The following is a 26,216-nucleotide window of genomic DNA, read 5'->3' on the forward strand; positions in this document are numbered from 1 at the left end:
TTTTAAACAAAGGTTGAATTCTATTCATGAGAAACAAGGAACTATAAGTACAATCATGAAAAGAAGCAAATAGGAGGTCTTGTTCTGTCACCTTGGTGAGAAACTAGTTATAACTGGGCCAGTGTGGCCAGGGCAGGCTTTCCTAAGCTTGTCTTTTCCTCTGCCAAATCACACACACCAAGATAAAGTGCATGAAACATCCTCCAGACACGTAGTCTGCACGGATGGTCTCAGTTACTGGTAGCTAAGACAGTGAGAAGCAGAGCAACGTTAGCCCATCTTGTGAAGCAGGCCTTAGTTCTTCTTTACTGGTCTCTCTCAGGCTGTTCTACCACAGAGTACTTTCATCTTGGTAGAATGACAGAATCACCACAGCAAGCTATAGAAATCTTCGATAGTTCACTGACAAAAAGAAGTGCTATATAAAAGTTACTGTGGCTGGGTGTGATGGTGCAGGCTTTTAATCCCAGCACTTAGGAGGTAGAGGTAGGAGGACTGCTCTGAGTTCAAAACCAGCCCGGAATAACAGAGTGAATTTCAGGTCAGCTTGGGCTAGTAGTGTAAGACCCTGCCTCAAAAAAGCCAAAAAAAGTTACTGTGACCAGGCATGTTGGCACATGCCATTGACCCCAGCACTTGGCAGGCAGAGGGGAGGATCACAATGAGTTCAAAGCCAGCCTGAAAGTACATAGTGAATTCCAGGTCTGCCTGGACAAGAGAGAGCTACACACACAGAGAGAGAGAGAGAACCTCAAACCAATCCCCTGCCCCAAACAAAAAAAGTTCCTGTGCCCGGTTTCAGCATAACCTATGTATATCAGAACAAAGTCAGAGGTCTTAGTCTACTCATGACTCAGTCATGTTGGGCCTACGTAAGTTTTTCTTTAACTTAAATTAGGCCACAGTCAGCAAAGCAGTCGTTCTGAAACAATGGGTGGAACCTTAGACCCCACTAGGAGAGGCTTGTTTAAACTATGGGAAGGGACACTATCTTGTATGCAGTTCACTTAGCAGTCACAAATCTACTGGGAAAGCAGGCTGCGGATATAGATCAGTTACACAGCACTTGCCTAGCAGTTGTGAAGCCCTGGGTTCAATCCCTTGAGCCCTTCCTGCACACCACACAAAGAAGGTTGGATGGGGATGGGAGTGTAGTTCAGTTGGAAAAGTTTGTGCCTAGCATGTGCTTGGCCCTGGGTTTGATCCCTAGCGTGCCTACAATCCCAGGACTTAGGAGGTGGGGGTATGAGGAGCTGTACTTTAAATCCATGGGAGATACAGACCAGCCTTAGTTAGAGACTGTTTCAGTCGATCAATCAATGAATGCAAAGAAAAATTCAAGAAGCAACCAAGATTGTAGAGTTGTGATGGGGCTCACATTCATGCCATACAAAGTTTAAAGAATGCACATTGTCTCAGAAGGCAAAAGAAAAAAAATTCAACCCTCTTACATATTTGAAAAAGTGTGGAACTGACTAGAGAGGAAAAACCAATGTCTCAAAATAAAAGGATTTTTGTTTAACATAAAATGATTTTTGATTTTGTATTTGAAAGGAGTCCTTTAAATAAATAATTGCCAGTTTAAGGAAGCCATGAATTTTGTGTCTGAAAATGCTTGCTTAAGTAAACAGATAGTTACTGAATATTTAACCACTGACTGGATAGGAAAATTCTAACAGATTTTTGTTCTCAAAAGTGTGCTCTGAGGCTGTCCAGGGACTCCTGAAAACCTTGTCCAGGAAGATCTTCAGCATGAACATCATTGTGATAGTCACATTACGATGTTGTTTGGCACATTTTTAAAATTTATTTTTATGTTGCTATTTATGAGAGAGAAGAGGGAGAATGGGCACACCAGGGCCTCAGCCAACTGCAAATGAACTCCAGACGCATGTGCCCCCTTGTTCATGTGGCTTACATGGGTCCTGGGGAATTGAGCCTGGGTCCTTTGGCTTTGCAGGTAAGTGACTTAACTGCTAAGCCATCTGTCCAGCCCTTATTTGGTACTTTGTACTGTTTATTCAGCTACAATTGTGATAGTTTAGAACTTGAAATGTCTCCCAAAAACTTAGGTGTTAAACAGTTTGGTTCCCAAATGGCATCCATATTGTGAGTTGATAGAACCCTGGAGAAGTGGGACCTGCTACCAGGTCCTTAGGGCATTAAGAATGTGACCTGATGTGACTGTGTACCCTCGCCACCCCTATTTGCTTCCTGGCCCCAGAGCATGAAATTTTCTACCAGCTGCTCTCACCAACCCAAAACACTGGGGTCAATCAGTAATGAATCGGGACCTCTAATACTACGATCCAAAACAACTGCTTCATAAATTGAGAATCTCAGCACTTGTTACAGGAAGATGCTGATATAGCTATGGTCAGTGTCGTCACTTCAGCATAAACCAGTCATTGCTTCAAGCTTGTTGTCGCTGTAATTCTTCAGTGCTGTGTACTCATAGGACAGAAAAGACAGTTTCATTATTAGTGCGGTGGTTAATTTCTGGTGATTAATATGTCAGAGGTTAGAATCACCATGGAAGCAAAGCTCTTAGCATGTCTGTCAGAGATTTTTTTTTTAGATTGAAATAGAAAGCACCATTCCTTGAGCTGGGTTCCTGGACTGTATGAAAAGGAGGCAGCTCGCTGAGCATTCATCTCTCCTGGCCTCCTCACTGTGGGCTGAACGTGACCAGCTCTGCTCACCATTCCATCCCCACCCATGACGGACTGTGTAACCTGGAACTGTAAGCTCTCCTACCCAGACATTTTGTTCCAGCGACAAAAAGTCACCTAATTTGACAGAACATAAAATATGAAGGACCTAGCTCTTAAGTATGTATCTTTATGTCCAAAAAGGTGGGTGATGTTTTTGTTGCTGAATTTGAAAGGTAGTCATTTATTTAAATAAGAGGGGATATAATTTTAGTCAAGTTATTCAGAAATGAATACAAAATGTAAAATCATGCTGAGTGAGTTCATAGCAACATGAAACCTGTGCTCATAGCATACTAAATAGAAAGCAAACACAAGACTCAACTTCCCCTCATTGGGGAGATTCCCTCATAATGACAAGATCAACATGAAAAATCTAATATTCTATTCTCTACCAGAAGTTTGTTCCAATGGGTTATTTAAACCTCTACTGCTATCCACGAAGAGTAAAAAAAGAAAAAAAAAAAAAAGGTATTTTTTTTTTCCTCAAAATTCCCGAAAGTGGAGAGTGGGTAAAATTATGAACCAATTGACTTCTTCCAATTCTAGAAGATTGTCCAAGAGCCTGGCACTGGCATCTGGTGAGACCTTCTTGCTGCACCATAGTATGGCAAAGGGCACTGCATCACATGGCAGAGCCAGCATGTTGTAGCTTAACAACTTCTTCTTTGAAAACCACTAATGCCATCCATCCTCAGGAGCTCATCTAATCCTAATCAATTCCCACAGATCCTACCTCCAAATACTACTCACAGATGAATTTGAGTATTAAAATTTCCAACATACCCATTTTAATTGAAACACATTCACACCATAGCAAGGTACAAAGGGAAAATGAGGAAACTTCTAACATGTGCAGAGAGCTTTAGATGTTGGTATGCCTCTTCCTTAAAAAAGGAGAAATGGGTCTGGAGAGATGGCTTAGCGGTTAAGTGCTTGCCTATGAAGCCTAAGGACCCCAGTTCAGCACTTGATTCCCCAGGACCCATGTTAGCCAGATGCACAAGGTGACACATGCATTTGGAGTTCATTCGCAGTGGCTAGAGGCCCTGGTGTGCCCATTCTCTCCCTCTCTCTCTGCCTCTTTATTTCTCTCTGTCTTTTACTCTCAAATAAATAAATAAAAATAAGGAAAAACACAATTTTTATAAAAGGAGAAATAATTTGAAATGGGTATATAACTACTTTTTCTCTTCTATTAGTCATTGTCATCTTAAGCTGAAAAGAAATATATTTTTCTCAAGTAATTTGTTGAAGGAGATTGGTGACTCCTTTGACATATTGAGATTATATATATACATATAATTTAGCCACCCAAACATTGATACTCATTATTTGTGGATTTTATATTAGTGAATTCATCTACTCACTAAAATATATTTGTAAACATGAAATCAATATCCTCATGGTGTTTATAGTTACTTGAGGGCACGCTTTGTAAAATTTAGTCTCCCAAAGTATGTGTTTCCAACTGAGGTCAAATGAGGTAACTTTCTGCCTTCTTGTTTTGGTTCCCATACAGTAATCAAGAGTACTTTTTACACCCTACTTGGTTCCATTTTTTTTTTTTTTGTATTTTTATGTAAGTTATGTCCGTGGCTAACATGGCTCCCAAGAATAGTTCTGAAGACATTGTGATGTGCCTTAGGGAGGAAAATCTGTGTATTAGGCAAGCTTATTTGGGCATGAGTTATGGTGTTATTTGCTGTAAAGGCTCAGCATTCATGAAACAACAATATATATTTTGAAAGACTTTTAAACACAAAAAGGTTATTATTGATTGGTTGATTAACCAATCAACCAATTCTTGTGACCCCAGAGGAGGCTACGGGAACTGTAGGGTTTCCCCAGGAGCAGTGGCTTGGCGGTTACGAACCCATTATTGCAACAGCTTGGTTATAGTTACTGTCTCCTTCAGAGGGTCACTGGATGGGAGCTTATGGGGACATGTGAGGTGGTGGAGGCTGGGACAAGTGGGAAATCCTGGAATCACTCAGGAGCTAAGGAGGTTCTCCTGGAACTTCCCAGCTCTCTCACAGGACCCAGGTGCTCTTAAGACAGAATGAGTTTTGGCTTCTACTTGGAGGTAGGACTCCTCTCAAACACACACTTGCAAGTTACCTCTGGGCTCTCTTCAGAGTCTGTTCCCCTCTTCTTTATAATGGTAGCCTGTGTCAGGCATTTCATTATATCAATGAAGAATGGACTAACATGAAGATTTCTCACCAGCAACAAGGATTGACTATGTGTATGCATGTATGTGTGGTGTGTTTGCATATGCGTATTATCCAAGGTGGTGTTTGGTAAGTGCCAATTGCCATGAAGTAAAAGAAAAAGGAGAAGGGACAAGCATCATGTGTAGACATTTGTGAAGAGGAGTTGGCAGTATGGATAAGTGACAGTTTCCTCTGCTAGTCATAAACTTGGCAGGCAGCCCAAGATAGCTTTGTTTCTTCCTGGAATGGGCAGAAATGCTCTGTTTCATTATAGCTAGACATGGTAACATTGCTTTTTTATTTTATTTTTTTGAGGTAGGAGCTCATTCTAGCCCAGGCTGACCTGGAAATTTGCTGTGTAGTCTCAGGCTGGCCTCAATTCTCCTGCCTCTGCCACCCAAGTGCTGGGATTAAAGGCTGCACTACCACACCTGGCTTTTGTACTGTGACTTTTTAAATTATGGGTCATAACCCAAATAGAATCACAAAATTTTAGCAATAATACATTTCTAAATCCATATGACTAAAAATTCACATAAAATAAAATGCACAATGAACCAGAGGTGTTTTCTGGCAATCTTTGCCTCAGTTACATTGCAGGACGTCCCCAAAGCCCTGTTTGCGAGCACACGACATCCACGTGAGGTGCTGTCTGTGCCAGTACGGCACACACCAGCGAGCGTGCCTCGGCTCAGAGGTGAAACTACTTGAGGTTGTGAGTTAGTGTCATTTATTCATTTATTTATTTTACTGTATGTGCAGTGTTTTTTCTGTTCTTACCAACACATAACATTTTAATTACAAGATTTACAAGAACCACATTCTTTTAGCGTTTTCCTATCATAATTCCTCATTGTGTAAGTATAAAATTAGTGTATCTTTGCATTATATTCGAGTGTTTGCTTATACAAATTATTGTTTGAGTTGCTGACTTGAGTCTCATGGAAAAATTATTTAATGAATTTTGGCTTGGGATTAAGACAGAATTTCCAGAAATTTCTGAAATGACCATAAACATACCTTTGCTATTTTATACTGTGCATTTATGGGAAGCAGTGTTATCAGCATTGACAATTCTGAAAGTTCATTTGGGTATGAAAACTTCTGAAGATGTTCTACATCCTACACGATCAAATATTCACTTAGGATTAAATTATTTTTAATATTTTATTTATTTATTTGAGATAGAGATAAAGGAGAAGGGGGGAGGGTATGGGTGTGCCATGACCTTCTGCCACTGAAACAAATGCCATAAGTGTGCGCCACTTTGTGCATCTGGCTTTAGATGGGTACTGGGGAATTTAACCTGGGCTGTCAGGCTTTACAAGCAAGCACCTTTAACCACTGCTCAACCTTCCAGCCCCAGAATCAAAATTTTTACAAAAAAATAAACACATCTATCACATTAGTATACAAATGCATGTCATCCTCTTGTTTTGTTTTGTTTTTTAAAGTAGGATCTCACTCTAGCTCAGGCTGTCCTGGAATTTACTACGTAGTCTCAGGATGGCCTCGAACTCTTAGTGATCCTCCTACCTCTGCCTCCCAAGTGCTGAGATTAAAGGTGTGCACCACCACACCCAGCCAGAATGTCATCTTTAATAAATGGCAGTTATATGCATAGTGACTTTCAATTAAATGTATTTATGATTTATTTTCAGGGGAAGTTTGATACACACACACATACACACACCCCTTGGGTCACATAAAATTTCCTTAGGCCAAAGTGACAAGTAGAAGAATTCTTTTCACAGAGCACGTATTGGGAAGGGTTAAGAATTGCTAATACAGAGCCCACGTTATGAAGGTGAATGACAGTCAGTCATCCACAGTCCTGGGTAGTTTTGAGAGGGGCAATAATACCACCAGAAAGAAAACCACCAGTTCAGAAGACACGGGGGGATGTCATCCTTTCTCTTGCACCTTTAAATTATCTTTCTGATTGATGTTTGGCTATATTTGTTTTTCTTTTAGGGCTAGTGATGTGTGGTGTAGTATGTGTATTGTTGTGTCTATGTTTGTTTTTTCTGTTTTAAGACAGAAATGTATTGGCCTCATGGAGCAAATATGTAATCATTTGGAAATCAAAGGAACAAATGTAATTCTTCACCAAGCTGTAGCAAGCTGGATTTGTTTTTCTTTCTTATGAGATACAAGGCAAATAATGAACCTGTGCGTAGAGGTAATAGATAACTCCTTTAAAAAGAATGGCAAGATGGTAAGGACTCAGTCTATATGTGATATATTTGACTGTGCCCATCAATCGCCCTTGCTTTCTTAGTGATCTTAGATTTACTATTCCATTGTTGTATAATATTGCTTTAGCCTCTTGTGCTGCCAGTAAGATTGGTTATTGCCTTTTTTTTTTTTTTTTTTTTTTTGAGGTAGGGTCTCATTCTAGCCTTAGCTGACCTGGAATTTACCATGTAGTCTCAGGATGGCCTTGAACTCATGGCGATCCTCCTACCTCTGCCTCCCAAGTGCTGGGATTAAAGGCATGAACCACCACACTCAGCTTTATTGGCATTTTTAAAAGGCTATTTTTTTGACTTCAAGGACTTCCTAATGGTATGGGTGACTGGCTCTATATGTTATTGAGAAATAAGTGAAATGCTTTGTGTTTACTCCTCTGAAATTTTCGGGCAGGTCCCCAATAAGTTGGCTTAGGAAGTAACATCACAGTGCAACTGGAATTTTGGCAAGTTTCTTACCATTTGGAGTCACTGGGACAGTTTCAGATTCACCTTTGGAGTAGCTGGGGTACACAGGCCCATGTCCTTATATGTCCATTTGACACCTCACATTCCAGAAACAAAGTCTTTCAGACTGTCGGAACTTCAGCTTTGCTGTTCATCTGGCCATCATCAGCTAAATGCGCTTCCTTTGGGGGACCTAGTTTGGGTTGGGTTAGTTATTCCTGTCCACTGCAAACCTGCACTCGGAAACAGTCAAGTAGCACAGAACAGATGTATGTGTGCACGGGGCGCTTCCAGTTCATTGTCTGGAATCCTCGTTGCCCATCTTCTGCACCAGCTTCGCACAGGGTCCCATGAGAGGAATGGCAGTTCTGAGGACTTACTTCCTACTCACAGTATGCAGTCTACTCCTGCTGGGCAGTGTGTTTAGACATCATGCTGTTTGGACTCTTCTTACACATCTTTGCAATGTATAAAATTGCGTCAAGAGCACACACAAAATTCTCTACAAAAAGAAATAGGTAAAAAAAAGAAAGAAGGAAAGAAAGAAAGAAAGTCTCTGCTTCCTGAAATGTTCAAGGCCTTCTACCTAATATTAAAAACATGGAGGATCCTCTTCCATGAAGAAGCAAGTGGAAAAAAAAATACTTTGCCGTAAGAAAGGGTGAAAAAAGCGTAAGGGAAAGAGAGTATGGAGCTTTTTTTTTGGTATCTATAAGCAAGTTCAGCAAAAGGATCGACATCTTTTGTATGTACTTATTGAATTATTTTGATTTTTTAAAATTTTGTTATTTTTATTTATTTATTTGAGAGTGACAGAGAGAGAGAAAGAAGCAGATAGAGAGAGAGAATGGACGTGCCAGGGCCTCCAGGCACTGCAAACAAACTCCAGACACATGCGCCCCCTTGTACATATGGCTAAAGTTGGTATTGGGGATTTGAGCCTGGAACCAGGGTCCTTAGGCTTCACAGGCAAGCCCTTAACCACTAAGCCATCTCTCCAGAACTATTTTGATATTTTTGAGGCAGAGTTTCACCTAGCCCAGGCTGACTTGGAACTTACTCTGTAGTCCCAGGCTGGCCTGGAACTCACAATGATCCTTTTGCCTCTGCCTCCCGAGTGCTGTAATTAAAGGTGAGTGCCGCCATGACTAGCATTTTCTTCTATAGTATTCTCTCAGCACATCTTTTATTTTTGTCCTGTGTTTTCAGAGTTCTACTTTTCTTTCCCTCAACTACAAAGGAAAGTAGTTAACTATTTATGAAACCCTTAAGAATCAAATTGCTTCCAATTTAACCTGATTTCTGAATTAAAACTACTAATTTAAATGGCTTTCTACAGAATATAAAAATAGCTAAATTAACAAAAATGGAAACTGTCATTTTAAATCATGTTAGGATGATTAAATATTTTGGAGCTCACTAATAGTCAATAGCATTATTTGGGAGATTTGGGGATGATCTGGTTTTTATTAAACATATTTACACTTTAAAATGCCTCATGGATTAAGCCAAGCTTTACTACAAACAGATGCTAAGAAATATAAAATACAGAGAATTTTGCTGCATTGTGATCATCATTATCTAAGGGAATCTGCTGAAGAATGTTTGGGTTTTTGCTATTCCAGAGAGCACAGTCAGATGAACTGGAAAAAATTGAGAAGCACAGCCGGTCCTCCAAAGACAAGGAAAACGCCAAGTCCTTGGACAAACCCGAGCAGTAAGCGTCTGGGGACCCATGGGGCTCTGGACTCGGGGGGCTTTTGCATCAGGACAAGACTGTGTTCAGCACATAATTGTTATGACTGTGACAAGAGTAAGCATCTGTTTATGACATATGTTCTCCTCTCCCTTTGCCTTTGTCTCCATAGGTTCCTTTATGAGTTGTCACTGATCCCCAACTTCTCAGAGCGGGTCTTTTGCATCCTCTTCCAGTCCACGTTTTCAGAGAGCATCTGTTCTATTCGTCGCAAACTGGAATTGCTTCAGAAATTGTGTGAGGTGGGTTCTGGGCTTGAGAGAGCTGCTGATGGATTCTGACACTTAGTCTTATTCAGTCCTGTGCTTTCTGTTCGTTCGTTTGTTCAGTTGAAGTACTTAACTTTGAAGGACAGCAGTTTCACAGGTTTCCCACATTATGTTCAAGTTTCAAGATCAGAGCCCGTGTTCAGGTGTGCTGTAGAGCTGAGGGTCCACATCTCAGGAATGTGGCTTGTGCGTCTTGAGCTCCACAGAGCTTACTGCCCTTCGCCTTTCCTAATAAGACATCAGAATGTAACTTGAAAGCATGCTATTCACTTTCCTTCGGTAGGGTATTCTGCAGTGGCCCCTCAGCAAATTGCTAATATAGATTGCATCCAAATGATGTTGGAGCAGTCATTTCACTCGTGAAAGACAAACACTCTTTTGAACACAAAGAAAACAGTTTTTAGCAGGAATGACCAATGTTAGCATTTAAAACAATTTGTCAAAAATAGGGGCAATTTTTCTGGTTGTGGTAAATTTTTTGGAAAATAGAAAGATGTTAATCAAAGGGATTTTCAGAGAAAATGATATATAGATAGAGGTTGACTTGGCATTCTGCTGCTGTGGGTGTGAACTCTTTGTGATAAACCTACATTTGGAATTTTGTACATGTTCTCATTCTCCAGTCTCGCTTTCCTTGCACTGAAGTCACAGAGCCTCTTGCCTTCAAATATTATCTACTAATGCTTGCTTGTTGGGCATACATTTTAAAATTAACTTTGGGAGGCACTACTTTTAAAAATATACCTAATAATGGGCAAGAACATAGTTTGGTTGTCAGCCCAAACTATCAACACAATATGAGTAGCAGACCTTGAGTTGGATGATGAGAAAAATATTTGCCCTGTATCCTATGTTACAGACATTAAAAAATGGCCCAGGGGTTATGCAGGTTCTGGGCTTGGTTCTTGCCTTTGGAAACTACATGAATGCCGGAAATAAGACACGAGGACAAGCAGACGGCTTTGGATTAGACATTCTCCCAAAGCTGAAAGATGTCAAAAGCAGTGTAAGTATTTGTCTCAATGAATGCTGATCATGTAAGGAGATTGTGTTTGACCTTGTGTTCAGGAAGGGATTTGACTTAAATGGGAGGTAATAAATATTTCCTTGTGCACTGTTTCTTTATACTTTGAGCAAGGTTAAAGTAAACCATTAGGTATTTGTGATTTAGGAGAATAATAATACTCCTAATGTAATTATGAATCATAATTCTCATGAACAATTATAATTTTTAAATACAATAAACATTTTTTTCCAGTATCCAATCTGCTTATTTTGGGAAATTAGTTATGTTTTGTGAATTAGTTAGACTGCCTGGTCTTTTACTCTTCTCCTTGTTAGGTAATGAAGAAAATAAAACAAAGATTAATGAAAGTGGTTTATTGATAAAATTGGGACAATGACCATGATGATCTGCATACCATTCTCTTCCTCTTGCTGGTGTAAATGGCAATGTCTAAGTCTGATTGCAGACCTAATTATTTTTACTCCAACTTCTACAATTTTGTTTACTTAAAATTAACACTTACGAGATTGTGAGAGTTCCAGTGTGCGAATGGAAATAAAAGGTTAGAGATGACAGCCAGCGTCACAGACGAAAGTCTGAGGTGGTAAACTGAGAACGGAAAATGCTGATTTCTCTGATAAGAGAATTACTACACAGAATGTCATAGTGAAGGGAATTGTGAACATGTTTTCCAAATACTGCTTTTAAGTAAATAATTGGCTTGTAGAAGTGAAAATACATAGGATTGTTCTTTCTAGTAATGAAGTCATCTTCATAAGAGAGAATTTTTTATTCTCTTTTTAGACACCATTTTGACTATTCAAAGACTCATATACATATATGTCTGTTTATTTTACCAATCTTCATTGAGTGTCTATGAAATGCCAGATACCATTCATTTCCAAAATTAAATGACACATAGATTTTTTGTATGTTTGGATTCATTTTTGCTTGTTTGTTTTTGTTGTTGTTTTGTTTTTAATTTTGAGTAAAGACCTCACTGTATGTCAGGCTGGTCTCAGCTCAGGCCAGTCCTGCCTCAGCCTCCTCAGTGCTGTGGTCACATGTGAGATACCATGTCAAGTTAGGTCTTCTCATTTGTTTCTTTTTGTTGGTTGATGAACAAGATAATTTTTATATTTTTATGGGCATTCAAATAACCATACATATTTCGAATGCTTTAATATTTATATGATGAACATTTTATAGTAATAAACTTTTAATATGTAGATGTAATAAATCATCTTTCTCAAAGGACACGTTTATTTTCAGGCTGGTCTCCGTTCAGGCCAGTCCTGCCTCAGATTCCTCAGTGCTGTGGTCGCATGTGAGATACCATGTCAAGTTAGGTCTTGATTTCACAGCAATCCTCCTACCTCCGCCTCCCAAGTGCTGGGATTAAAGGCATGTGCCACCATCCCAGGCTCCAATTTTGGATTTTTAAAAGAGAGAAATATATGCATTGTACTCATTATTGCTACATAAGTATTAAATCTTCAGTCTCACTTAATATAAGAAATTATAATATTTATTGGTATTTCCAAAGTTTACACTTACCTGAAGTATTTTTCCATTTTACTTGTTTAAATGCTAATGAGCTTTGATCAAACTTAATGTCACTCTGGTATCTGATATTCCAGCTATCTGAGAATGCTACTAATATGTACTTATTTAATTTATGGCAGTAGTTATAAAAACATAAGTACTATTCAAAGCCAGGCTTGGTGGCATGAGCCTTTAATCCCAGCACTCAAGAGGCAGAGGTAGTAGGATAGCCATGAGTTCAAGGCCACCCTGAAATGACATAGTGAATTCCAGGTCAGCCTGGGTCAGAGTGAGACCTTTCCTTGAAAAACCAAAAAAAAAAAAAAAAAAAAAAGAAAAAAGAAAGAAAGAAAAAAAAAACATAAGTACTATAGTACTATTTAAATCCAATGTATAAACATTAAATACAAGTAAAAATTTCAAATTAAATGCCTGAAGGAATAGTTTTTAAATAGGAAGTTATTTATAGTAGAGACTCATTTTTTTTTTTTAATGAATCCACTGGGTTACATGAGGGCATTGTTGTGCGTGTACATACATGTGCTTTGAGCATGTCCCCATATTTCTTGCTTGTCCCATAATCTCCCGTTTTGTCACAGCTCCCTCTGGTTAGCCCAGTGTTCTCCTGAACACCTTCCGCTTGCGCGTCATTGGTGGGCACCTGATTTTAGGTGAGAACACTGGGAGAGAATCTTGATGCTGTAAAACGCTTCATCTATAGTGAGGAAGCAGTTCAAAGCACAGAATTTCACATGCCTACATTTGTTCATGGGTATGCGTGTAGTCACTGGCATTTCGTTGACTTAATACTATCTAGAATAGCTTAAAAACCACATGGTTACTTACTTTGGTCTCTCTGCCTAGGACAACAGCAGAAGCCTTTTGTCGTATATTGTTTCTTATTATCTGCGCCATTTCGATGAGGTAAGACCAGTTTCATGGGCGCTCGTGGTTTTTCTGCTCCCTTCAGCTGCTCGGGAGCGTTTGGATGCGAACGGGTGGGAGTTTCTGATGCCGGGGCTGCTGTCTGATTTTTGCCGATACTGACAGTGATTTGTTTTAAAACCGTGTTCTCTAATCAGGATGCTGGGAAGGAGCAGTGTGTCTTCCCCCTGCCAGAGCCACAGGAGCTTTTCCAGGCCACACAGATGAAGTTTGAAGACTTTCAGAAAGATCTCCGAAAACTAAAGAAAGACCTGAAAGGTAACATGTGTGTTTTTAATTTATGCTTTCTTAATGACAGAAGATATACTTTTCAGTATTGTTAAGGGCAAGAACAACATTTTTTAGCTTTGTGGAACTGAATTTTGTATGTATGACAAAAGAAGATGTTTGCCAATGCTCTCTTTTTTTGTTGTTGCTTAAGAAGTTGTATTGGAAATGCAGTTATTCAGACATGTCGTATTATTTGAATAACAGTCCATTTCATCAGGGTCAGGTTTGCATGTAGTTTTTATTTTATGGCCAAGAACATTTGGCCAGTGGTCATGTCATGGTTGGACAAAGTCATATCATTGTGAAAAGATAAATAGTCCCTTCCCACTTGCTTTTGGTCTCCTTGCCCAAAATTGTGTGACTTGTGAACTTTTGTAGAAACAAAATGTTTTTTTTCTGGTATGGACAGGGTTAGCACACTCATGGGCATTATTTTGTTGTCAGTAAAGAGCCTTAGAGTACATGATTCTTAATAAAGCCTAAAAGTCTTCAAATTTCTAAATGAAATGTAACGTTTACACAGAAGCAAATTCTTTTCAAAACGTTTTAATAAACACAATCCCATTCTACTTGTGTTATTTATTATTGTTAGAGTTTATAACACTCCACTTATCTATTTAGACTTCTTTCTGGATCATATTAAGGACAAACAGGGAGTCAATAAAATTACGTGAGATTTTCATTTGACATTATGTTACCAAATGAAAATAAGAGGACATATTTTCCTCCCAAAAGTAAAAAAAAAGAAGAAAAAGGAGGAAGTAGAGAAGGAAGATGAGGAGAAGACATGAAAATTAACAAGACTCAGTCCCAAATGTGAGATGCACTTATTTAAAGATACTGATTCTGATATGCAGTCATATTCATGGGAGTTCTTACATTCTGGCCAAAGACAGGTTTACGTGGATTTCTATCAACATATTGCATTCATATATTCAACATGGGCACACCGAGTGTTTGCTAGGTGCTTTGGGTACAGAGATAAATTCATTGCTGTTGAGACAAGCTCAAATTCTTCCTCTTAGATGTGCCACTTCTGACTTTGTACATGGGTATCTACTGACTGAGGCCAAGAAAGGCTTCCCTTGACTTGCATTGTCAAAATCATGATGGAAGAACTCTGTCGTATTCATGTCATGTTAGAATATTCTTTATTTAAGTTAAGAATTAATTCTTGGGCTGGAGAGATGGCTTAGTGGTTAAGTGCTTGCCTGTGAAGCCCATGGACCCCGTTTCGAGGCTCGGTTCCCCAGGTCCCACGTTAGCCACATGCACAAGGGGGTGCACGCATCTGGAGTTCATTTGCAGTGGCTGGAAGCCCTGGTGCGCGTATTCTCTCTCTCTCCCTCTATCTGTCTTTCTCTGTGTCTGTTGCTCTCAAATAAATTAAAAATGAACAAAAAATATTTTAAAAAAGAATTCTTAAAGCAATATAAAAATCCTGTTAGAAAATTTATGTTTCAAAATGATGGCCTTTTAATGAAAATTATCACACTAATGTGATGTTAGGGGGCATTTCTAGGGAATTGGGGAGATACTCCATATGTTTATCCACAATTGTTTCATTAAAACTAACATTTTCATTTTGTAATAATGATCCTATCATGAAGTTCCACACACATGTTCATAATCTGAACACAGCGATGCACACACACACACACACACACACACACACAAATATACTCATGGACATACACAGACACACTCAGGCACACGTAAGCACACACATGCACACAAAGATGGGCACATGCCTAAGTGCACACACATATTTAATGTGCACAAACACAAACACACACACACATGCAAACATACATGCACACATGTGTAGCACATGAACACATGTACATTTAAGTAAACACATACACATGCACAAATGCAAGCATGCTCACATACCCAACCATTCAGTTAGGAACACACATGCACCTAAAGATTTCTATTGGAATCTGTATGCTGTCTATCTGTAGGTATTAAATATACAGGCAACCATAAAAATGGCAAGTTGACCCAGGCATGATAGCGCACACCTTTAATCCCAGCACTTGGGAGGCAGAGGTAGAAGGATCGCCATGAGTTCAAGGCCACCCTAAGACTACATAGTAATTTCTAGGTCAGCCTGAGCTAGGGTGAGGCCTTATCTCCAAAAAAAAAACAAAACAAAAACAAAATGGCAAGTTGTCATGAAACTTGGAGCTGAGTAGAGCTACAGAAGACTCATGATGGACTTGGGAGTGGTGGCCAGCCTGCATCGGCACACATTATTTTCTCGCGTGCGTTTGCCTTCTTGAGCACTGGGGTAGAAATGTACACATTGAAGCAGTTTTGAAGTTCCTCAGGAGGTTAAGGAGATGATTGTAACCAGGACACTGGGTTCACATAGAGGAACGATTGAAACACCCAAACCATTCATGAGCAACTATAGCATGGCCTTAGAGTAGTATCTTCTCCACTGTGTCTATCAGGTAAAAACTGAAATGAAGAGTGTTTCAGTAAGTTTCTCTTGCTGTGACAAAATACCTCAGTAGACTCAGGAGAAAGATGACTGCAGAGAAAGCCACTGTGCTCTAAGTTATCTTGGTGAATTGTCATGAGCTGTCAGAGCACGTAGAGAGCTGACTTTCTGACATGAAATAAACTTCCCACTCTCACTCAGACCCACGCATGCTTAAAGCCCAAGGGTTGAAAACATTATGGCCTTGATAATAGCTCTAAGGCAGAGCCTTTCCAAAGCTGTCTACTGACCAACCCCCTTAAGCCTTAAGATTTGAATGGAAGTTGCCATTGATCATCATCCCAAGATATAAAGATTCCTGTTGTGGGAGCTGGTAGCTGAGTGAGCTAAGCCTCCCTCAAGAGGTAGACCTCTCTCCTAGCCTCTCGATGGATCAAGAATGCTGGTTGACTATTACATGGGGCTTGCCCCGTTATTTCCCATGAGTGTTTGGGGTACTGGATGTGGTCAACTGATAATCTAATGTTCTGTTCTCTGCCGGCTGCTTGCCATCTGTTTCATCCACTTGTCAGCAAGGCCGCTCCAGGCACGAATGCTGGTGGTGCTCAGCGCCTGGCTTGGTGTTCTGTGCTCCACTTTTCACTTAACCACAGCCAAGAGGCTGAGAACTGACCCATACCCAACTCCTTATCTGCCACTTGCCATTTCTTCTTTTACTTTTGCTTGTGAACCCTAATTAACTCACTCATTCAAACCCATAGGTACAGCTAGATCATTTCTCCAGATGGAACAACTGCCTTTTTAGACCATGATAGCCAGGAAGCAGAGAGCGCAAGGGGACAAGTCTGGAAACATGATGGATATTACAGGACGTGTCCAGTGACCCTATTCCTTAAACTGAGCCCCACCTCTTATTAGCACATTTAGCTAGGAACTTGTTCATAGATAAGTATGAGGACCGGAGAGGCCGTATGAGCTACTCCCCTCTCAATGGTGCTGCCGACTTAGAATTAAGCCCCCATACACGAGCCTCTAGGGGAAATTCTAGATCAAGGGACGGCCGTGGCCAACTAAATATGGACATAACTGGGTCGAGTTCATTTTAAAAGAATTCATATTTTCCGGGCTGGAGAAATGGCTTAGCAGTTAAGGCGTTTGCCTGCAAAGCCAAAGGATCCCGGTTCAACTCTCCAGGACCCACATAAGCCAGATGCACAGGGTGCACATGCATCTGGAATTTGTTTGCAGTGGCTGGAGGCCCTGGCATGCCCATTATCCCCCCCCCAGATAAAGAAATAAAATATATATATAAAAAGAATTCATATTTTCCAAAAGAAAGATTTGCAGGAGTTCTTCAATATATTTCACCACAGAGCACTTTTCTTTCACAGAATGCATAGTGGGTTCTGTGGGCCGTGACAAATATCTGACCACAGTTTGAGAAAAGCACGTCTAGGTGCCGTTTTAATAACAAAAGCATGACTTGCCTCTGTGGAGCTCACAGGAAAACTATAGTTCATGAAGCTATAACTATGTGAGACTGTAGCTTGTGAAACAATATTGGGCCATATCACTGTTCTTGTAGAATGAGCACAGCTTGAGGATATGTCAAACTCTGAGCATAAAAAATGACAAAAAAAACTCACCATTTAGCTCATTTCTTTAAAAATGTGATTCCTGGGGCTAGAGAGATGGCTCAGGTGTCAAAGCACTTTCTAGCAAAGCCTGATGACCTGGTTTTGATTCTCCAATACTCATGTAAAGTCACATGCACAAAGTGGCACATATGTTTGGAGTTTGTTTACAGTGGTAAAAGGTCCTGGAACATCCATTCTCTCTGTCTGTCTCTCTGTTTCTTTCCCTCTCTATTCCTCTTTCTCTTTCTCCTCTTTCTCTTTCTCTTTCCCTTGAAAATAGATGAATAATGCATAAAAACAAAAGACATGATTCCTTTCACAGACAATAAGATGACACAGTATACAAGGAAGAATTTTGTGAACCAAAATTTTTTATCTAACTTTTGGGAAATAGAGAATCATCAGGAATATAGACTTTTATACCAGCGACACAGAAGATTAAATGATTTTATCTCCTTTTTAGGAATTAGATGGAAATAAATAGATATGGTATGGAAATCAAGTGGTTATTACTTCAGACAAAATTATAGTACCTAAAAATAATGTCTATTTGGATTTATTGCAGCCTTTAAAAGTGATTTCTGCTGGGTATGGTGGCATACAGCTTTAATCCTAGCACTTAGGTGGCAGAGGTAGGAGGATTGCTGTGAGTTCGAGGCCACCCTGAGACTATATGATGAATTCTATTCTAGGTCAGCACAGCTACAGCGATACCCTACCTTGAAAAACCAAAGGGGGAAAAAAATAAAAAGAAAGGATTTCTTTTATGGAATCAATATTGAGGATCCAGTTAAGACATTTCTAACAACATGTCCACAATTATTCTAAGGGAAGTTGTTTCTACAACAGTAGAAAATGAGTTTGTGTTTGTAAACCATTCATCCCAATACTTGTCATGCACTAAATATAAGCTAGCTATTTCTATTCATAATTAGGTTAAAAAAACAACAAATGATGCAATTGGTTTGATACTGGCAGGTGTGCTGTATCCATGATGTCACTTCTAATGGCACTGTTATTTCTGTTTCTTCCTAGTGACTTGATTTTTGTTTCTAAGGAACATGAGAAATAAGGTGTAATGCCTTGGGCATTTTAAGAAGTCAACAGAGTCTCATGCTGCCATTCTGATGAGAGCATCTGCTGAGTTTGGTTTCTGTACTTACATCTTGGATTTCCATAGCTCTATTGGTGTATCCCAGTGTTCCCAGTTAAGGGATTATTGTTTGTTGGGCATCCTGACCTGTATTTGATCTCTACCACTGGGTCAGGCAAGGAAAACTTCAAAATACTAATGCAGCTTTTAAAATTTTTTTTTAAATTTATTTTTAAGAGATGAGAAAGAAGCCAGGCATGGTGGTGCACGCCTTTAACCCCAGCACTCAGGAGGCAGAGGTAGGAGGATCACTATGAGTTCAAGGCCATCCTGAGACTCCATAGTGAATTCCAGGTCAGCCTGTACTAGAATGAGACCCTACCTCAAGAAACCAAAATACCAAGAAAAAAGAAAGAAAGAAAGAAAAAATAAATAAAGAGAAAGAGAGAATGAGAATATGCACGCCAGGGCCTCTTGCTGCTGCAAACAAGTTCCAGGTGCATGTGTCACTTCCTACATCTGGCTTTACATGGGTACTAGGGAATCAAACTCAGCCCATCAGGCTTTGCAAGCAAGGACCGTAACTGCTGAGCAAACTCTCCAACCCCTAAAGATTTTGATTTTTAAAAGTTCATCATTTTTTTTTCTTTTAATGTGGAAGCCAGGTTTGGTAATCCAATCATTTATTTATTTGTTTGTTTGTTTGTTTGTTTATTTATTTATTTTTAGAGACAAAGAGAGGAGAGAGAGATAGAAAGCAAGTGACAGTGGACGTGTGAGGGCCTCTAGCCACTGCAAACAAACTTCAGACACATGAGCCACCATGTGCATCTGGCTTTCATGGGACCTGGAGAATCAAACCTGGGTACTTAGGCTTTACACGCATGCACCTTAACTGCTAAGCCATCTCTCCAGCCCCCCAAAAGTTCATCTTTTTAAAAATTATTTATTTATTTGCAAGTAGAGAGATATAGAAAGAAGACAGACAAGAGAAAGTGGTTGCATCAAGACCTCCAGCCACTGCAAACAAAGTCCAGACACATGCACCACCTTGTGCATCTGGCTTTATGTGGGTACTGGGGAATTGAACCTGGGACTTTAGGCTTTGCTGGCAAGTGCTTAACTGCTGAGCCATCTGTCCATCTCAACTTTCTGGATTTTTTCAGTCTGTTTTCTTTATGAGTTGGCTTTTTTTAAAAAATTTTTTATTTATTTATTTGAGAGCGACAGACACAGAGAGAAAGACAGATAGAGGGAGAGAGAGAGAATGGGCGCGCCAGAGCTTCCAGCCTCTGCAAACGAACTCCAGACGCGTGCACCCCCTTGTGCATCTGGCTAACGTGGGACCTGGGGAACCGAGCCTCGAACCGGGGTCCTTAGGCTTCACAGGCAAGCGCTTAACTGCTAAGCCATCTCTCCAGCCCTGAGTTGGCTTTGTATTGATAAATATTCCAGCATTCACTTCTACTAGTTTAATTAAACAGTAAGATTTTCACTGAAATTTTATGACATGGTATTAAATTATGTAGGTGGTGTTCATGCTTCAAAATTAGAATGGAGTTTGAGAACATTAATAATTGAACTTATACTTACCTTCTAGTATTCTCATGAAGTTAATGGTATTCTTAAAAATATTTTTAACGTAATTTTAATTTAATTTCATTTTTGAGAGAGAGACAGAGAGAGGGAGAAAGACACACATACACAAAGAGAAGGAGAAGGGGTAGATGGGCACACCAGGGCCTTCAGCCACTGTGGGCAAATTTCAGATGCGTGTGCCTCCTTGTGCGCACTCTGCACGCTTGCGTCACCTTTGTGTCTAGCTATGTGTGAGGAATGGAGATTCAAACAAGTTTTCTTAGGCTTCACTGGCAAGCACCTTAGCCACTAGGCCATCTCTCTAGCACTGAAAACATTTTTATTTTTTGCAAGGCAGAGTGAAGTAGGGAGGAGAAATAAAGAGAATGGGCATGCTGGAGCCTCTTGCCACTGCAAACAAATTCCAAAGTCACATGACTACTGCTTTGGCCATCTGGCTTTATGTGGGTATTGGGGAATTGAACCCTGACTAACAGGCTTTGCAAATTATTACCTTTAACCACTGGGCAATTTCCTAAGCCCCCTATTTTAATTTTCCTTAAAGAACTGGATTTTTTTTTTTTTTTTGATGTTTGAGGTAGGGACTCATTCTACCCCAGGCTGGCCTCAAATTCACTATGTAGTCTCAGGCAGGACTTGAATTCATAGTGATCCTCCTACCTCAGTCTCGCAAGTGCTGAGATTAAAGGTTTGTGACACCATGACAGCAGAATGTGTGTGTGTGTGTGTGTGTGAGAGAGAGAGAGAGAGAGAGAGAGAGAGAGAGTGGGTGAGAATGGGTGAAAACCACAGCCTGTAGCTGCTGCATAGGAACTCCAGACACATGCGCCATTTTGTGTATCTGGCTTTTAAGTGGGTTCTGGGGAATAAAACTCTGGTCATTAGGTTTTCCGGGCAAGCGCTTTAACACCTGAGCCATCTCTCCAGCCCAAGGATTGGTAATATTTTGTAGTCATTAGCTAACATTTATTAATATACCCATTAATTACTATATCATTACATATCATCCTCCCTGTTCTCAAGTGACACTCTTTCAAAGTTAGTTGATAGGTATCAAACTCAATGTCCAAAAATAACTTGAATTTTTTCTACTTGTTCTTTCAATTTTATTTCATATTTTATCTTTAAAAAATTTATTCATTTGAGAATGACAGACAGAAAGAGGCAGAAAGAGAGAGTGAATGGGTGCATCAGAGCCTCTAGTCACTGCAAATAAACTCCAAATGCATCCACTACCTTGTGCATCTGGCTTACGTGGGTACTGGAGAATCAAGTCTCTAACCGGAGTCCTTAGGCTGCACAGGCAAGCACTTGACCGCTAAGCCGTCTCTCCAATCCTTCATATTTTATCTTTTGAGGCATTCTCACTAAGTATCCCAGGATGCCTTGCATCATGCATCTCATGATTCTCCTGCCTGGGCCTCCTGAGTACTTAGATTAGACAGAAGCATAACTACACCCAACCTCTCCTGTTGCAGTCAGCTTCACATTGCTGGCAGAAATTGCCCAACCAAGAGCAGCTTTGGAGGGATAAAAAAGGATTTATTTTGGCTTATAGACTCAAGGGAAAGCTCTGCAATGGCAGGGAAAAATGATGACATGAGAAGAGGGTGAATAACACCCCTTGGCCAACATCACATGGACAACAGGAACAGGGGAGTGTGCCAAACACTGGCAAGGGGGCACTGCTGTAATACCCATAAGTTCACCCCCAACAATACGCCACCTCCAGCAGGCATTAATTCCCAAATCTCCATCACCTGGGAACCCAGCATTGAGAACACCTAAGTTTATGGCAGACACCTGAATCAGACCACCACGCCTGCTCATTCTTGAGTGAAGGTTTGGCTGAATGCAGAATTATTGACTGACTTATTTTTTATCATTGTTTGGACAATCTCATGACTTCCTTTTGATATTTCATTACTAAGAAACCTAGTTTTATTAATGAATATTCTTTTCCAGATAATCTATTGTAGTCTAGATAACTTTTGTAACTTTTTCATCTTCGTGGTGGCTTGATTCAGGTATCACCCATAACTTAGGTCTTCTGAATGCTAGGTTCCCAGTTGATAAGGATTTGGGAATTAATGTCTCCTGGAAGCAGTGTATTGTTGGGGGCGGGCTTATGGGTGTTATAGCCAGCTCCCCCTTGCCAGTGTTTGGCACACTCTCCTGTTCCTGTTGTCCATCTTATGTGGGCCAGGGGGTGATGTCCACCCTCTGCTCATGCCATCATTTTCCCCTGCCATGTGGAGCTTCCCCTCGAGCCTGTAAGCTAAGATAAACCTCTTTTTCCCACAAGCTGCTCTTGTTTGGGTGATTTCTACCAGCAATGCAAACCTGCCTACAACAGTGTTCCTCATTCATCTTTGGCTTTCCACTGATTTAGGCAGCATGAAGGTAACCCTTTGATCCTCTCTATCCTGCACTATATGCAGAACTTTCAATCTCGATACTATGATTTCTTAATGTTTTAAAAGTTCTTAACTGCTACGTGATAAAAGCTTTCTTGCTTTTCTCATCTTTCCCTGATGCTCCTATAACACTTTCCATTGGAGCTGCCTGATCTTACTCACCCTGCCTCTAAACATCACTTTTGTGTATTTAAGATTCTTCTTTTCTAGTATAGTTTTCATTCATTGCTCTGTGTTGCTATCCAACTTGTTAGATTTTGATTCTGTATTCACTTATATTTATATCACCAATGTAGTTAAAGGTCATGGTCCTTGTGTTGCTGAGATTTCTAATATTTTTAATCACTTCTTGCTTTTATTGTGGGTATTATCTTTTCATTATCTCATCAAAATACTTTCTAGTTTTTGTTTTATCTGACATGAATTCATTTTCCATTTGTTAAGCTTTATAAGTTGTCTGATTACTCATTAATTTCCTTTGTGGTAGTTTATTTTAAAAAGGCATCAGATGGCTTAGCGCTTAAGCGCTTGCCTGTGAAGCCTAAGGACCCCGGTTCGAGGCTTCGTTCCCCAGGTCCCACGTTAGCCAGATGCACAAGGGGACGCACGTGTCTGGAGTTCATTTGCAGTGGCTGGAAGCCCTGGCGCGCCCATTCTCTCCCTCTCCCTCTATCTGTCTTTCTCTCTGTGTCTGTCACTCTCAAATAAATAAGTAAAAAATGAACAAAAAAATATTAAAAAGAAAAGGCATCAGATGGGGCTGGAGGAATGGCTTAGCAGTTAAGGCATGTGTCTGCAAAGCCAAATGACCCAGGTTTGATTCCCCAGGACCCACGTAAGCCAGATGCACAAGGGGGCACACGCATCTGGAATTCGTTTGCAGTGGCTGGAGGCCCTGGTGTTTCCATTCTCTCTTTCTCTCTGTCTCTCTCTTTCCCCCTATTTCTCTTTCAAATAAATAAAAGTAAAATATTAAAAAAAATAATAAGGTAGATGGGCTAGAAGAATGGCTCAGCAATTAAAATGCTTGCCTGAAAAACCTAAGGACCTGGGTTCGATTTCCCAGTACCCACATAAAGCCAGATGTACAAGGTGGCACATGTATCTGGAGTTAGTTTGCAGTGACTAGAGGCCCTGGTGTGTCCATTCTCTCTCTGTTTTTCTCTCTCCCCCTTCTTTCTCTCTCAAATAAATAAGTGGAATTTTAAAAAAAATTAAAAAAACATAAAAAGGCATCAGAAAGTTAAAGCCTGTGCATGCACATAGCCTCTCTTTGTAGAAGACATGCAGACACAACTCCGCTCACTCTTTTGCATAAATACTACCTTGTTTAAATCCTTTTCTGAGAGGAGGGGTTTCACGTCAGGGTCCCACTTTAGCCCAGGCTGGCCAAGAACTCACAGGGATCCTCCTACCTCAGCCTCAAAAGTTCTGGGATTAAAGGCGTGAACCGTGATACCAGGTGATCTTTTCCCTGTGCATGTAATGCATTCCCATAGGTGGTTAGGACTGTTGCAAAGAACAAGGAACACACTTCATGATTATGCTTTGCTTAGGGCTCACTTTGATTCTCATGATGAATTACTCTTTCCAGTTTTCACTACTCTTAAATATGTCCTCTTGAAAGCTGGAGAAATGGCTTAGTGGTTAAGGTACTTGCCTGCAAAGCCTAAGAACTTATATTCAAATTTCCATGTCCCACATAGCCACACACACAGTGACACACGTGTACAATGTTGCACATGCATTCAAGGGGGCGCACATATCTGGACTTCGTTTGCAGAAGGCTATAAATCCTGGAGCACCCATTGTCTCTCTCTCTTCTCTCTCTCTCTCTCCATCTTTCTCTCTCAAAGTAAAATTTAAAAATTATGTCCTCTTGAACATCATATCCTAGTATTTTAAAATTGCATCTCTGGTGTTTGCCTTATTACAGATTCCTAGATTTGTAAACATAACTACTAAATCAGGGCATGGGATATTTATCAGGTTTGGAATATTACCAAATTGTTTCTTTGATAAGAAATTATACACACAAATACACACACACATATACATATACACAGAATTTTATAACTAGTAATTGTTAAGTCAACAACTAATTTTTAAAATAGTAGAAAAGAAAATATTAGGGCTGGAGAGATGGCTTAGTGGTTAAAGGGACTACTTTGAAAAGCCTAACAGCCTGGATTCCATTCTATAGTACCCACATAAAGCCAGATGCACAGTGTGGCATATGAGTCTAGAGTTTGCAGCAGCAGGACACCCCATGGCATTCTGTCTCAGTATCTGTCTTTCTTTTAAATAAATAAGCATATTAAAATGAATTAACCACCCCAAACTTTATTTTTTTTAAAAAAAAGAGAATGTCCAAACACAGGGCCTACCTTCATAACTTATCAACTGTGATGGTATGACTTATCAATCAATATACAGAACAGTATTTAAAATGTTTACATCAGGGGGCTGGGGAGGTTGCTTAGTGGTTAAGGCACTTGCCTGCAAAGCCTAAGGACCCAGGTTCGATTCTCCAGGTCCCATGTGAGCCAGATGAACATGGTGGCACATGCATCTGAAGTTCGTTTGCAGTGGCTGGTGGCCCTGGCACGCCTATTATTTTCTCTCTCTCTCTAATAAATAAATTTTAAAAACGTTCAGATCAAGATATTGGGGAAATAGAAGAGATAGTTGAAAAAATTATATTTAAGTTTGGCCTCTGAAAGGACAGTGAAATTTTCCTGTTACCTGTTTTAGTCCCTGTGGCACAGGCATTGTCATTGTTCTCTTCAATAGTGGTGAGGTAGTGGCAAATGAAGGGCACTGAATACCCCACCAAATGACATTTGTGATGGGTGGGGCCTGTGTTAGGAATTGGGATTTTTTTTTTTTTTTTTTTTTTTTTGAGTAGGGTTTCTCTCTAGTTCAGGCCAACCTAGAATTCAGTATGTAGTCTCAGGTCTCAGGCTGGCCTCAAACTCACAGTGACCCTCCTCCCTCAGCCTCCCAAGTGCTAGGATTAATGGCATGCACTACCACAGCAGGCTGGATTTAGAGAATTCTTAACAATAACACTAAGAACATTTCCTCTGGGGTTTGGTTACATAAAACGTTTCAGGGAGGATTCAGTGTTGAATGACAACTCTAGGCACATGCCTGATATTGCCTTTACTCAGTCACTGGATAAAGTCTGCCACAACTGGAGTACATCGTGCTTGGAGAAGAGATTGGGAGGATCTACAGTTGTTCTTATGATAGGTGTCTGGGGTTTGAATCTGACCACTTTGGCTAGCAATGGGATAGTCTTTAAGCAGGAATGTGACATGTGCAGCATGCATTTTGGAGAGGTCACCCTGGAAAGCTTGTGAATGGTGGTAGAGAAGAAGCAAGACATCTAGCCAGTCAGAGATACTGAAGGGCTAAAATTTCATTGGTGAATTAAAGGTGAGGAAGAGATCCATGGGAGTTTTAGGAAAACACTGGGTCTCCATTCTGGAATCACACTGCTTTACAAGGTAAAGAGAGTCTGGACTTCTAGCTTGGATCCTAGAAGGGTGCTAAGCCCTTACAGGAAGGAGTATGGATGTCTTTGATTTTAGACACGATT

The 26,216-nt window shown here is 40.1% G+C and overlaps 1 protein-coding gene across 1 annotated transcript in view; it reads left to right on the forward strand.

The window, feature by feature from the left end:
- Fmn2 (formin 2) overlaps positions 1-26,216 on the forward strand; it is a 389,007-nt gene that overhangs the window by 241,019 nt on the left and 121,772 nt on the right. Inside the window, exons 9-13 of the mRNA XM_045142437.1 lie at positions 9,252-9,343; positions 9,495-9,624; positions 10,511-10,657; positions 13,067-13,126; positions 13,285-13,405. Of these exons, the coding sequence (XP_044998372.1) occupies positions 9,252-9,343; positions 9,495-9,624; positions 10,511-10,657; positions 13,067-13,126; positions 13,285-13,405 (550 nt within the window). The remainder of the gene's footprint in view (positions 1-9,251; positions 9,344-9,494; positions 9,625-10,510; positions 10,658-13,066; positions 13,127-13,284; positions 13,406-26,216) is intronic.

The sequence above is a fragment of the Jaculus jaculus genome, chromosome 1 (genome assembly GCF_020740685.1).
Source record: "Jaculus jaculus isolate mJacJac1 chromosome 1, mJacJac1.mat.Y.cur, whole genome shotgun sequence".
In the NCBI taxonomy this organism is placed as follows: Eukaryota; Metazoa; Chordata; class Mammalia; order Rodentia; family Dipodidae; genus Jaculus; species Jaculus jaculus.